Here is a 14,487-nt window from a genome sequence, read left to right as displayed (position 1 = left end):
AACGGCATTCCAAAATGGCATGCTTAAAAATATTCAACATCTTTGCATTGCAATTCATTCTCAAACTCAGACATTTCAGCTAAGCATCAAACATCCATAAGGTTTCTATTTTGTCTCTGTTTCTTTGTCTTCTCTCCCACTTCAATCAATCTAATTCCTTCCCATCTCTGAACATGACAGATACACTTCCAAACCCAATGAAACGTGAGGTGGCTTGTGGACTAGAATTTCACTGTTACTAACCATGTTCAAACACAAATTCTTTCATAACAGATACTTCGATTCTAATGTCATTTTCTTTGTCTCACACTGTTGTTGTCTATCCTTTGCTTTTCCCTGAGTCTTTCACACCCACAGTCCCTTTCCATTGTTCTTAGATACTCTAAAAGGCAGTGATTACTCCTAAACAGATATCTCCAGAATTCTTCTCATGTAAGCTAGACACTGAAGTAAACGCTTTATCACCTGACAGTCTGTGAGAAGGTGAAGCATAATCAAGGTGATATCAAAATAGAATGCAAACAATAACAACAACATCAACCCTAAAACAATTGACAAGAGGTGCCTTCCTTTGCATAGATCCTGGCTTCTTAGTTCTCTGGAGTTTTATAGCAGATTCGCTATATAGCACCCACAAAACGCTAGGAGAACTCAACTTCTGTTGTCACTTTTTACTCTTTTCACACATCCGACTCTATTCCTTCCACTGGCCTCCAACTGTTGCCTAAATTATGGTGACTGCACACCTCTTTAGACTGTGATTTCTTTTTTCTGGTGGATGCCAGCATCATCCACTCATCTTCTGGAATTCATGCAAATCTGCTCTCTCAGTAAAGTCACAGTTGACTACTCTACTAAAACTGTATCCTCTCAACAGTATAAATCCTATTTCTGGGATTTATATTTGTCCTATGATAATCTAATGTAAAATGAATAAATTGCTCATTAGTTTTGTCTTGTTCTCTTCTCCCTTCACAAGAATAAATGTTTTGTGATTGCAACTGTATTAGTCTATTTTGTTTGGTGCTATGCGGCTCTGGCATCTAGGAAAAAATGAGTGGCAAATAACAGTAACTCTGTATGTATTTTCCGAGGCCATACAGAACTCTGCTTGTTTTAGTACTGCATACTTAGTTCTTGAGTAGAACTTAAATGCTTTGATGTTTAATGCCAGATCATACATTCTCTTTGGATTCCACCTTTGATTTGCATGATGTTGCAAATACTTAATTACAATTTACTAATGCAAATTATCTTTTAAACAAGTCAAGCTTTTCCCTATGATCTTCTCAGTGACCCTGCCTTTGATAGACAGTTGTCCTGTTATTCTAGTGTCATGTCACAGCTTTAGGGGACAACAGCTCCTTTATTTAGAAACCATCTGGTCTGGGAGCCATTCTCTACAATTTTTTAAAGGTTGTGGCACTGGCAATTACTAAGATGTTCAAACCGTAGGCCAGTCGTGGAGGCTGTGGAAAGGACAATCCCATGTAGTTGCCCCTGTTTTGAGGATATACACATTTATAGCAACTAGTACAAGCAAAAAAAATATTAAAATTGAGTCTGGCTCCCTCTCTGTGCTCCATGAGTGGCACTGGTTACAAGCAGTGCCCGTTACTGTATAACCTATATCACTATCAAGAACAAGTCCTTGGAAAGACTAAGGTGTGTGTGTGTGTGTGTGTGTGTGTGTGTGTGTGTGTGTGTGTTTTATTCTCAGTGGTTATAGGTTGAATTTCGCTTACGTGTCCTGAGTCTAAATCTGCTGTTTAATACAATATACCTTCTGCATCCAGCAACTGACTCAAGTCTCTGCACCCTCTGTTTCAAATACATATTGGATTCAAGTTTCAGTCCTTAGACACCTCTTTACTTGGGGGATAGCGCCTCTGTCCACATATATGGCATTCACTTGGCATTTCTGTTAACAATTTTTGACGATGGGTATTTATCAAGGAAAACCTCATGTACCAAACACCAGGATAGATAAATGGATACATAATTACTCCTATTTCTTTAACTCTGCTTTTAAACTAAGAATTCGCCCAGGTTATTTTTCTTTAAATGTTATTATCGGGGGCCTTAATGAGAAATCTATTACCTGGTATTAAGTTTGGTACTCGTTTCATTTTATTTGGCTTTTATAATTCTGTTCTTAAATTCTAGCAGCTCTTACTCTCAGATAATCACTTCCTCCCAAAAGTCTAGTTTTCATTTTCTGTCAAGTTTTCAGCTTGTGAGATACTCAAATATTCTGAACAATAGCTAAATCACTAACGAAGACTTTAGAAAGTAAATTAAAGATGAAATTGTGACCTAAACCTAGGTCATTCTTCATTGCATGCCCCTAAGTGGAAGGTGGTCAGGAGATGATACGTTAAAAACAGAGCAGGTGGGGTTGGTTGGCCTTACATAAAATCATGGCTTATGCCAAGCAAGCTTGTTATGACATACAGCACCTTATATACTATTTGCAGGAGAGAAATGAGATAAAGTTAGTAGAAAATATCATACAACGGGACAAAGTCAGCATACAGGGGGACAAAGTCAGACAGAAACTAAATCAATATTGCCCAAGGGGAACATAAGGTTTCTCAAGAACATTAAAGACCAGGCACACAGTGACCTTGGGACTAATAACCACAGTCCTGTAGGGTGGTACCAGCTGTGTTCTAAGGAACTGAAGTCCCAGTTTCCCTAAGGCTCTGACCCTAAGCCATTTACTAGTTCTGACAATCCTGTTCCTGGTTTTAGACAACCCACAGCATTCCTTCTTCATACATCAAGTTCTCAGAAAAAGCCTTGGGTCAGCTCAGCCCTCAACAGAATGGCATGTAATTCTGATAAATGAAGAACAATGGGCATAAGTAACGCACCTTAAACCCTTGGAAGACACATCTACTAGAAAGACTGCAGCTCTAGCTGGAAACTCACTGTAACATAAATGCAAACATTTCCAGCTCCTAGACATAGTTTTGAATATGTAATCCCTGATGTAGTAGATACAGTAAAGGCTTATGGGTAGATGCTACCACTTCTGTTGCTGCTGCTACTACTGTTTTCTGAGCAGTAAAAGACTCCCTGTGACAGAGTAACTGTGTCAACAGCTTTTGGGACTTTAAATGTAAAATAATCAAGGATACTATTTGTACATTTTGAATCACTGACTGGTATAGCAGCATCAAACCCTATGATTTAGGTAATTATCAACATGAACTTTTAATTTACTTGCCACATGGCTTGTGAGTGAATACATGCTAGAACGCACAAGTTCATGACTGATGCTCTATCACACTGATACTTAAAGTAAACCAGACACATCTATTAAATCAGGCTCTGGGTGTGAGGCAGTCCTCAAATGTTTTAGATTTAGACCCAGAAACCCTACAAAGAAGTTCAACCTGTTCCCCTTCAATGGCCCACTCGGTTTCAATCTCAGATTGGGAGGTTAGTGTTGGGATACATCCAGGATTTACGAGAAATAAAATGATAATTGTTTTTTATAAAGTTTATTAAATATTTGCTATAGATTCAAAGTTTCTAGGAATTTGGAAAAGTATAGATAAACAAGGAAGCATTCTTGAAAAATAAAGGCGTCTGTAGAATGGTGACTATAAAATGTTTACATGCTGATGAAAAGATGGGAATTTTTTGTATGTGTCTTTACAACACACCAGGAAAGAATTCTGGAGCCTGCAGCTGCTTCTAAGTGGATGATGATGAGGCTTTTGTTCCCCATGTAATTAACAACTTTGTGTGAAAAAGTAACTACATTAGCAACTTTCAGTTCAAGAGGTGAGTGCCCCCTAAGTGCAAATGTAACATAGGCACAACGGATGAAACAACTTATTTATGAAATGGATAGATGTTTATTTTGGTGTGAGAAAAGGCTGAGAAAGGGAAATGAGTATTTTCCTGGAAAAAGAGAACCTAGAGAGCAATTAGAAAACTCAAGAAATGGGCTCAGGAGGCGACAGTACAGCGAAGCTCCCTCTCTGCCATTCTGCCAAAGTCATCGTCATGAAAATGACAAAGCAAAACAAAGAAAATAAATAAGATTTTACACATCCAGGCAAGAAGCAGCGGGGAACTGAATAGCAGCGACGCAAACATACTCTTAGCCCACGCTTCTCTGATTTGGGGGGTTTCATTGACCAACGCTAAGTGTTACACTCCAGTTATTCTTCTGTGATGGCTAGTTTTAGGTCAGTTTCACAGAACCTAGTCATTGTGGAGGAGAGAATCTCACTTGAGGAGCTGTTCCCCACATCAGACTAGGCTGTGGTGCTTATTCTTGATTGAAGACTGATGTGGGAGCACCCAGCTCACTGTGGATGATTCTATCCCTAGGCAGGTGTTCCTGGAATATTAAGCAATCAGGCTGAGAAGCCAGTAAGCAGAATTCTTGTATGGTCTTTGTATCAGTTGCTGTTACTGGTTTCCTGACTTGAGTTCCTACCCTGGTATCCTTTGATGAAAGACTTTGATATCTTATTGCACAATGTGGGATATCCAAGTATATGCTAAATAAACTTTTTCCTCCCCGAATTTCTTATGGTTCTTGTGTTCTATCGCAGCAATAGAAATGTTAGGTAACACACCTTCCCTTTTCTCATTACCCGAATAAGGATCAATACAAGGTGACTATGTTCGTGTTTTGTCAAATAATGATAAAGTAAGCACAAACCATCACTATGAACTCCATCACTTCATGAAAAGAATAAAATGATAGCAAACTCAGGATGGATGTTCTCTAAATGAGAGCCTGCTTAATGCGCTCACCATTTTCCTTATTTTGATCCAGGGATATGGCAACCTGTCTGTGGGCTTTAACTGTCTTGAGTTCCAGTGGCAAAAGCTGACACAAACTATGGTTCTCACAAGATGGATGAAAGTAGCCCAGCAACTGAGACATTCAGTCTCTTTGCAAATTTATGCCTGGTTCTTATTGCAACATGTGGGATAAGTCATTCTCCTCAAATTCATTATCAGTTTTAACAAAGCTTTGGTAAAGTTGATTTGCATATTAATTTCAGCTCTGCCTGGCTATCTTAGGGTGTGCTACATATAATCAGTTCCTTTGCCTAAACTATATATCACTCACCACATTGGCGGCATGGAATTGCAGTTTTTCTCAGCAGTGTTCCCTCGCTTATAATATGCTAAAATTTGAAGACAGGAACAAGCCTTCCATATCTTATTACCCTTTTAACTAAAGTAATGGTTTGTCACATTGTTGAGCTCTTGTAAATACTCGCTTAATGACTGAATAATGGCTTCGGTGGGGTTATGGTTCTTAAAACATTATAATTATACACTGCAAACTTCCTGTTACTATTTCTGGTCTAGTTTTAGAAGTAGGAAGTAGTCCTTCTCTTTGACCTCATTCTTTAGGATTATGTGCCATAACCTTGCTAACTGTTCAAGGTGATAGAAATGCATAGAACAGCTTCCCTGCCTTCAGAGATGTCGACTCACTTCACTTTGTGGCTAATTTATGTGATGCTTCCAGCACAATGCTGTACAGAAACACATTCAATTTTTTGAATGCTATAAATAGTGGTAATTTAATTATTTTAAATCTCAACAGAGTAAACGCTTGTTCAGATATGTTTTTGTTAGTGAGAATAAAACCTGTTTGTCGCTATTAAGTGGCAATACCCACTCTATTTATGGTAGAGTTCTCCTCACTAATAAATGATAGTCAGTATCCCCATGACACAGTTCACACAAATTGGAGCCTTAGCCTTATCCACTTCAAATGAAACAATAAATCGCCTTACTGTTGCAAGTCTTGTTGTACTTGCTGTTCTCCTGCGCAAACCCTTCCAGCCGGCACTGAAAGCGATGCTGCCAAAATTCTTGAAACCAAGGGTTTCTGAGGTTTGTTTCTGGCCGGAGTTTCAGATAATAATCATCAAACCACTTGACATCGGGGGACTGGAGCTTGATTGTAATTCCTCCAACAGCTTCTCGCTGGTACCCATCTGTCACGTCATACCTGTCAGCCCAGCCGTCACTGGGGAAACACACAAACAGAAACAAGCCTGTCAGCTTAAAGAAAAACTATCCCAGGGAAACAAATCTTTCTGGTTTGAGATACCACTTTGTAAAGTGGCTACTGCAGGACTCACGAAGATGCTGTACTCTCTGCCAGAGATGACTGTCACCTACCAGCCTGTTAGGAGTAGAAAGCAAGGCAATAAAATGATGGAAATTCTAGAATTTAGATGCCAGAAGGCAATAATCTTACCTTGAATTATAGACAAAAAGCTAGCATTTTTAATGGAATTTTACAGATTTCGAAAAAACACTGTAAGTTTCACAATTTTACCATGCATAATTTCCCTGTAATTTTAACAACTTAATCAAATCAGCCTTAAATACACATTTCATTTACATTACAGCAATCATTAAAAGAAAAATAAAATAAGATTGAGAAATATTTCCAAAATATACATAATATTCATTAAAACACACCATTGTATGATACTATTGTTATTTACATACAAAAATAATAAGGGTTAAAATATCTTCCAGATAGCCATCTTATTAAACATTGATTTTTGATAGTCTGATGCTGAAAGATTTATAGACTGCAGTGCTTACACTCCTTGTCAGCCCATGGAACTTTTCAAATGCATTTAAGCATATGTTAGAAATTTTCTATTTGCATGACTTCAGGAAATTAAAAGGTAGGCTATTGATGACAATGAGAAGGAACACAGCCCGTGAACTCACAATTCCACCTGGACTCTCACCTTAGGAGAACAGAACTAAAGGAGGAAAAATAGTCTAAGGTTATTTAGAAAACAAAGGGAACAGAGTATTGAAATAAAACAGAAGAAGAGACATTTAATTTAAAAAGTATTTCTTGTAGCAGCTACATGTGCTTGATTTGTCTTTCCTCTTGTCTGCTGGAGCGCCCAGCTGGTAATGGCTATTTTCTGCACCAAGAGATGCTATCTTTTCTGGAAGACATCGACGTTCTCTTTAAGGAAATATATCCTCCAGGAAATTATGACAATTCAAAAGACCAACACCAAAGAAGCAAAGAAGCAATGTGGAGAGAGCCGAGAGTTAGCGCATTACGGTGCCTGCTGGCTGCACATGAGGAAGATGTCTGAATTTGAGAAGCTGGTGGAGAACACAGATTTAGATTCAAATCCACTGTTTACATTATCTCTATTATTTTAACTGATACAAATTAATTTATTAATTTAATAATTAAAACATTATTAATTGGATAATGTTTGTATCCAATATAATTTAGCTACAAAATCAGTTCTGAGAAAACAACATAACAAAGAATATTTTAAAGTATGATATGCCATATCTCTTCTGATTTAAACACTGATAACTCGGAGCTGCTGGAGAGGTCATAGATTATCATTAGTGGATTACGGAGGTTACCCATGATGAGTTGAGCTTTTTCCCAAGGCAAAAGAACAGAGAGGGAAAAAAAGAAATAAGGAAAAAAAGAGCCAACTCTTCTCCTAATGCTCCTTAGACAAGATAGCTTATTAAAGTTATCTATGGAGTAATTTTAAGAAACTTTTGTAGCAGATTAGGGAACGCGAAGGAAAACAGTGAATCTGTCCCAATGTTGAATTTGAATACTTCACACAATTATCTTCTCTCAAGTTTCTCATTTTCAGCTCCAGAAGATTTTATTTAAAGCTGACAAGTTGAAGTGAAGGGGGCTTGTTTATCTCAATTCCTCCCTCTGTGGTTGCTGAGAAGAGAGTGTGGAGCTCTCTGGCACCCAGGAGATGCATGGGCGAGCTGCAGACAGGACAGGAAGCTCGTCTGTCAGCCTGGGTCCCCTTCTCCATGGATATGTGAATTCAAATTGTTCCTTGGTTAATGTTAGCTCGCTCTTATGTAACACTGTGATTATGAATGTTATATAAAAATGTGAGAAGACAATGGGCTCAGTTTGCGCTTCACAACTCATTCATTGAATTTAATGGAGTTTGCAAAAAGCTGGTCTTGATAAACTCTCTTGGGGATAGTGTTTCCATAGATGAAAAGTATCTGGAATTCTGGCCTGCAGGCATACACACAGACAGAATATTGTATACATAATAAATAAATAAATAAATAAATAAATAAATAAATGGGGCTGGAGAGATGGCTCAGTGGTTAAGAGCATTGCCTGCTCTTCCAAAGGTCCTGAGTTCAATTCCTGGCAACTGCATGGTGGCTCACAACCATCTGTAATGAGGTCTGGTGCCCTCTTCTGGCCTGCAGACGTACACACAGATAGAATATATTGTATACATAATAATAAATAAATAAATAATGTTTATTTGCTCATCTTTAACTTTGTTCTTTCATTCTTTGTCTAGGATACAAATTGCTTTATAACAATTTAGAAGAAGATGATGCTTTGTTAGCTCCTGTTGGAAGTTTAAAATCAGTATGATCCAGATATTTCCAATGTATAGTAAAAACACAAATCAACAAGGAGCTAGTGAAGAAACAGCAAATTCTCAATAACCACAAGCCCAAATAGGTTCGTTCATTTTGAACTAATCAAGAATGTCTAGCAAGAATGTCTTTTCAAGAATATTTTACAGTGGAAAGGTGCTTTATGCACTGGTCATCGGTTCTTGTGATTGGTGCAAACAATCAGATCTGTCTAAAACTACAGAGCATCTCCAACACAAAATAAAAAGAATCTAAAAGTAGTAAAATACGTGGTAAGGAAAAGTGAAACTTACCTTCCTACCACCCAGTGCTTTCCATTGCTTTGATAAGATTGTGTTCAACATTCTGGGGCCACATTAATGCTTGCAGTGATACATGTTTTACCATAGCAAGAGGAAAAGGAAAGAAAGCTAAGGAACTGCCGCACGTTGGGTTCTTCTCCAGACTTACAGCATGTCCGTCCATCCATCTGTCCAACTAATTTGTTTTTCTTCTCACTAGTGAGCATTTTGCCCATGACTTACAATCTATTCCAGTTTTCTTTCCCCATTTTTTTAAAAATATATATGAGACTGTTGATTTTCATTATCCATATTTACAAACTCTGGTCTGAGGTATAGCTCAGCATCAGAACACTTGCCTAGTGTTCACAAAGCCCAGGGTTTAAGTCTCAGCCATCCCCATTACATGTTTGCAAATTCAACTACTTTCTGCACTTTAATTACAAAACCGTTTTGATGTTGGTTTAGTTTTGAGACATCCACAAATATGCAGAGAAGGAAAATCAGTGTTCTGATATGATTTTCCCATGAGAGCTTAAATGAGATGTCAGTTTGCACAGAGGAAAGCCTCTTTCTCATACTGGGTTTACTCTCAGAATTACCACATTTGTATAGGTTTTGTTGGTGATTTTGCCCTCTCACATGGCCCCAAGAATAGAACTTGTATGTGATCTGGTGTTCTTAAGAACAGGGAAACTGTGATTTACATAGGAAATACATGCATCATATGACTTGCATTTAGCAATTGATAAAATGCTCTACTCTGGGAATTTTATAATAGTGATCAACTTGGTATCAAGAAAGAATATACTTAAGCAGGAACACACATTAAACAAGTTGATAAAAATTATTAGTTGATAAAAATATTGTGACCCGAAATTTAGAGCAACTTAAACAAGTGTTTTCCCTAGAAAAATGTTTACTAATTTAGAATTTTCAGCATGTTTGTAGAACATTGTAGTAAAAAGGAGACTTCATGGCCACTTTTAATTGATTTTTGTTCTAGTGCTGCTTCTAGCTTTGTTTTGGCTGAATAGCAGAGTGACTTGGTTATTAGAAGGAAGAAAAGCTTTCTTAACTCACACACCAAGGTTTACCCAAAAGGAAAATATCCATATATTCTCAAAGAACCTTCTCAAGAGACATTTAAAATCCTTTGTCATCCTAAGATACATTTTATTTGTAATTGTGCACGAACAAGTGCACTTGCATGTGTGTGTGAGAGAGAGAAAAAGAGTGTGTGTGTGTGTGTGTGTGTGTGTGAGAGAGAGAGAGAGAGAGAGAGAGAGAGAGAGAGAGAGAGAGAAAGAGAGAGAGGAGAGTGTTTGTGGGTGTGTGTGTGTCTGGAGTAATAGGTAGTTTGTGAATTGTGTGATGTGGAACTGGGAACCAAAGTCAGATGCTCTGAAAGCAGCATGTGATATTAACTGGTGAACTCAACTCTCTCACCAACTTCTTATATTACTTTATTTCTTTCCTGAAAACAACTTAAAAACATAGTCTACAATATTTCACTTTCATTCTCTTCCCAAGATTATATTCTGAAAATTATACACTTTTCTCATGAGAATACTCAGCCATTCGCCCTTCTTTCTTCCTCTCAAATCTTTTTCATTATTTTTCTCATAATTCACAATTCATGGTAGTCTGTTTTCTTTTAAAGATTATTTTAAAAATTTCTATAATTCAGACTAACAAATTTAGTTGCTTTAATAACACACAAGAAAAGGTTCATGTATTTAGAAATGCCATTATATAATTCAGCCATATAAGTACCCCAACATTAGAATTATTCTATCATTAATTGCATTAAATTATTTGTAATTATTATATGTCATATTTAATTATGTTTATAAATTTACATATATGCATAACACAGTAATCATATTACATATATATGCATACATACATAACATCTGACAAATTTTATAAAATCACTGCAGGCCTTATAATAATTAGATTTGCCATCACATTTATTTAGCAAAACCATGGAGAATTTTTTTTTTTTTTGGTTTTTCGAGACAGGGTTTCTCTGTGGTTTTGGAGCCTGTCCTGGAACTAGCTCTTGTAGACCAGGCTGGTCTCGAACTCACAGAGATCCGCCTGCCTCTGCCTCCCGATTGCTGGGATTAAAGGCGTGTGCCACCACCGCCTGGCTCCATGGAGAATTTTTAAGGGATACATACTTACCAGAATAATTAAAACTAAAGAATAAAAATAATTGCAAATTATCTAGTGTTTTATAAAAGAGCTAAACAATTTTATTTTTTTGCTCAAAATATAATTCCTTCCTTTTCTCATTTTTAGAATCAATATTTGTTTTAAATTATTGCTATTATTTCCCTCAAAAATAGAAAAACAAATACAGCACTAAACTAATGGACTGGTGTGTATTAGTGATAGAATTAATGTTGTACTAGTTACAAAGCATTAATTCTCTATGAGTTTTGAGTGCCTCTTCTGTGTTAGTCATTAAAAACAGGCCACACCCAAGGAAGTCATGAGCTCATTATGTGTGACCTCCCAGAATGGGCATCACCATCAGTGATCCACTGGTATTTATTCATTTTTCCTTCAGAATCAGCATCCCCTTTGCTTTTTATCCTATTGACTCATAAACAGGCAACTCATTAGATTTCAAGTCTCTTTATCATTAATCATGAAAATTACATTTTGTCCTGCCTTCCCAACATTTTTCCTTGATCAATTTGTATTCTAAATGTTTCCAAACTCCTAGACATTATATTTGCAGTCTCTTAATGTATTTGTGCCGAAGGCTAATCACACATAATGCCTCAGCAGCTGAACACTCAAACTACAACTTATTTCTTCCCTATAAGTCAATAGAGTTCTCGAGAGTCCTCTCCCTATGCTGTCATGGGAAACAGCATAAACAAATCATCTCAAATACTGTTCTAAGAGACAGAATGCCAGAATAAAAATGCAGACCCCATAGAGACGATTTTCAGAAGAAACAGTCTCTAAAATCTGACCAAATTTCCAAACTTGGGACACGGGGAAGGGTAAGGTAAAATTCTAGACATAAGGTGATTCTTGCTCACTGGAATCAGTGATCTGCTTGTGGGGGTGATAGTAGCTCTTATGAGACTGAGCACACACATCCTGCCTACTGATAAAGCACACTTGTTCTAGTTTCTCATATACTTTGCCCTATTACGCTTCTAATATTTTGAGTGTGGAGTTCCCACCACATGAAATGCCATTCACTCAATTCCTCACATATTTCCTGATTGAATAAACCCAATTTATCCATCAAAGAGGCAGACTTGGCTTGAATTCAGTTTACTAAAACTTTGCTTGATTTCTCCTGGAGTTATCAGTTACTTCCTTCCCATTTCCAAAGTACTACATTCACTTATTTCCCAAACAATTATTATGCAAATAATATATCAAATCTGGAGAAAGAATGAAGAGTCAGGAAGGTAGACTTCTCTTTCACACTGGCGACATTACCATTCTAATAGTGTTGAAATTCTCACATTAGACATACCTATATTTATGTATAATTTTTTAAGCCACCTACATATTTTTGGGATTTTTTTTGTATCAATTTTAATGGTTGATGCATATAAACATTCAATAAATGTTTATCTGCAACTTATCATTGGGTTGGGAGATAGGTTATAAACCACATACTATTATTTGCTATGCTCTGGGTTCAAATGTTCGCGCCCTCCTCCCCTCCCCCTGTAAGATTAATGTAACTCATTAGGAATAAGGCTTTAAATTATAAACGTCTAGCATGTCGATTTCATTTCAGGTGTCAGATCCACTTACTATTCAGTTGATAAGACAGTAACACGGTATATGTCTTATGGTATGATTGAAAGAGTGAGTGATACCCATCCACCTGGCCTGTTAGAGTTAATGAATACATTCATTAGGCGGCAACTCAACTTTAGTTCTCAGAATCTTTCACAACCCACATAATTACCATAGAAGCTGGTATGCTACCCACATGTAATAATCATCCTGCCAAATCTTTTGCAAATAGCCTTCAAAAAGATATTTTGGAGATTTTATTCTAATAGTGGGAGTCTACTGGCGGTTGGGTATTCTTCTCACAATATTCCTGTTTCCCCCCACTTGCAGGGTTGAGAAAGTTTAAAACTTCTAAACAAAAGGAGAAAGCAAGGAATGGTATAGAAATTTTAAATAAAAGTCTTAGAAATACACACTAAATAGTAATGAATCATTTATTTGTAACAAGAAGCTAAGTGTTGGATTGTTGAGAAAAAGGTGAAGTTATCTACCAAAAGTCAAGTCATCTCTGAGTTTTGGGAGTCTCAGACACTCCCATTTCATAGGATATATAATGGATGGGAGAAAAAGATTTTAACGTCTATACCACAACAATCTGTAGCACAACAATCAAGAAGTAAAGTAGTGAAACTTGCCAAGTCTCTCAGTTAGACAATTTCTATGGTGACTTTGCCCATTTCTCTGTGGGATCTACAGACAATATGTACTAAATTTTCCTTATAGCTGAAGCAACTGAGGGTCTGAAGCACTGAGTTATCCTAATTTTATCTACTTTTCTCACAGCTGTGAGAAAATAGCTGAAGATATTTGCTCCAGAAGTTAAGGAAGGAAAATTGACTTTGGTTCATCGTTTGAAGGTGTCAAGGCAGGGCATGAGGCATCTGGTCACATTGAGTCTATTATCAGTAGGCAGCAAGAAATGAATTCTGATGCTCAGTTCATGTTCTCTCTTTTGTTCACTCTGAGATTCTTGCTCAGGGAATGCTACTACCACATAGGATTTCCTCCCTCCCCCATGTTCAACCCAACCTGGAAGCTTTATGAAGAATCTGCTAGAGAACATTCTAGACTGGCCTGAACTCACTTCCTTTTGGATGAGAGCTGGAGTTTATGCTTCTTTTCTGGTTATTAGCCAGAGATGTTCTCAAATCTTGGAAAACATTGGTATTTTCTTACATGAACGTCTCTTTCTCATCAAAACTTCCAGTAGGAATGCAACTTGTCTATTTCTGTAGATGGAAACTGCTTTTTTTGTTCCCAGACACCCAGACCCAAATAATCACACAGAAACTATATTAATTACAAGATTGTTTCTTCAATAGCTTAGGTCTATTCTTACCTAGCTCTTACATTTTAAGTTAACCCATTTCTATTAATCTGTGTGTCATCAAAAGGCTGTAAAGTTGGCATCCTTCTTCAGCAGCTACCTGGTGTCTCTCTGACTCTGCCCACTCTCTCTATCTCTTCCTGCCTGGCTATATTCTGCCCTGTCACAGGCCAAAGTAGCTTTATTCATTAACCTAAAAAGCAACAACTATACAGAAGGATATCACACATCAGATTTCAGCCTTTTAAAAAATATCTTATCCCAAATGAAGGATGTAATGCTCCATCCCTTCAGATTCCTAACCTTCAGTCGATGAAACATCATAGAATAATAGTCCTTATACTAAAAATTTATGTCAGTTGAAACAGTAGCAGAAAGTTACTTTTTATCTCCTATATCTATCTGCTTTCACTTTGTTGAAAGACTGCAATCCTGTAGATACTGTAAGAGATCCAACCTTGGGAGATCTGAATAATTCTGGTTGTTTAGTGTGGCCTGCCTTCAAATACAGGAAAATATAGATATAACAGAAAAGTAAATAGACCTATTGAAATGATTGGAATACCACTCTGCTTTGATTTTTTTTTACTCCAGTTTGGCATAAATTCTCTCTTTTGATTGTCATCTTATTTCCCCAGAAATGTTTTTTCACTATGCACTTTC

The 14,487-nt window shown here is 37.0% G+C and overlaps 1 protein-coding gene across 5 annotated transcripts in view; it reads right to left on the bottom strand.

Moving 5' to 3' along the window:
- Grm5 (glutamate metabotropic receptor 5) overlaps positions 1–14,487 on the bottom strand; it is a 363,712-nt gene that overhangs the window by 90,221 nt on the left and 259,004 nt on the right. For all 5 annotated transcript variants that reach the window (XM_041666785.1, XM_041666947.1, XM_041666697.1 and 2 more), the window contains one exon: positions 5,784–6,019. In XM_041666785.1, the coding sequence (XP_041522719.1) occupies positions 5,784–6,019 (236 nt within the window). The remainder of the gene's footprint in view (positions 1–5,783; positions 6,020–14,487) is intronic.

Source organism: Microtus oregoni, unplaced genomic scaffold (assembly GCF_018167655.1).
Source record: "Microtus oregoni isolate MIOR12 unplaced genomic scaffold, Mior012 000000F_ref0000247, whole genome shotgun sequence".
In the NCBI taxonomy this organism is placed as follows: Eukaryota; Metazoa; Chordata; class Mammalia; order Rodentia; family Cricetidae; genus Microtus; species Microtus oregoni.
This window is presented reverse-complemented; position numbering and strand designations above follow the sequence as displayed.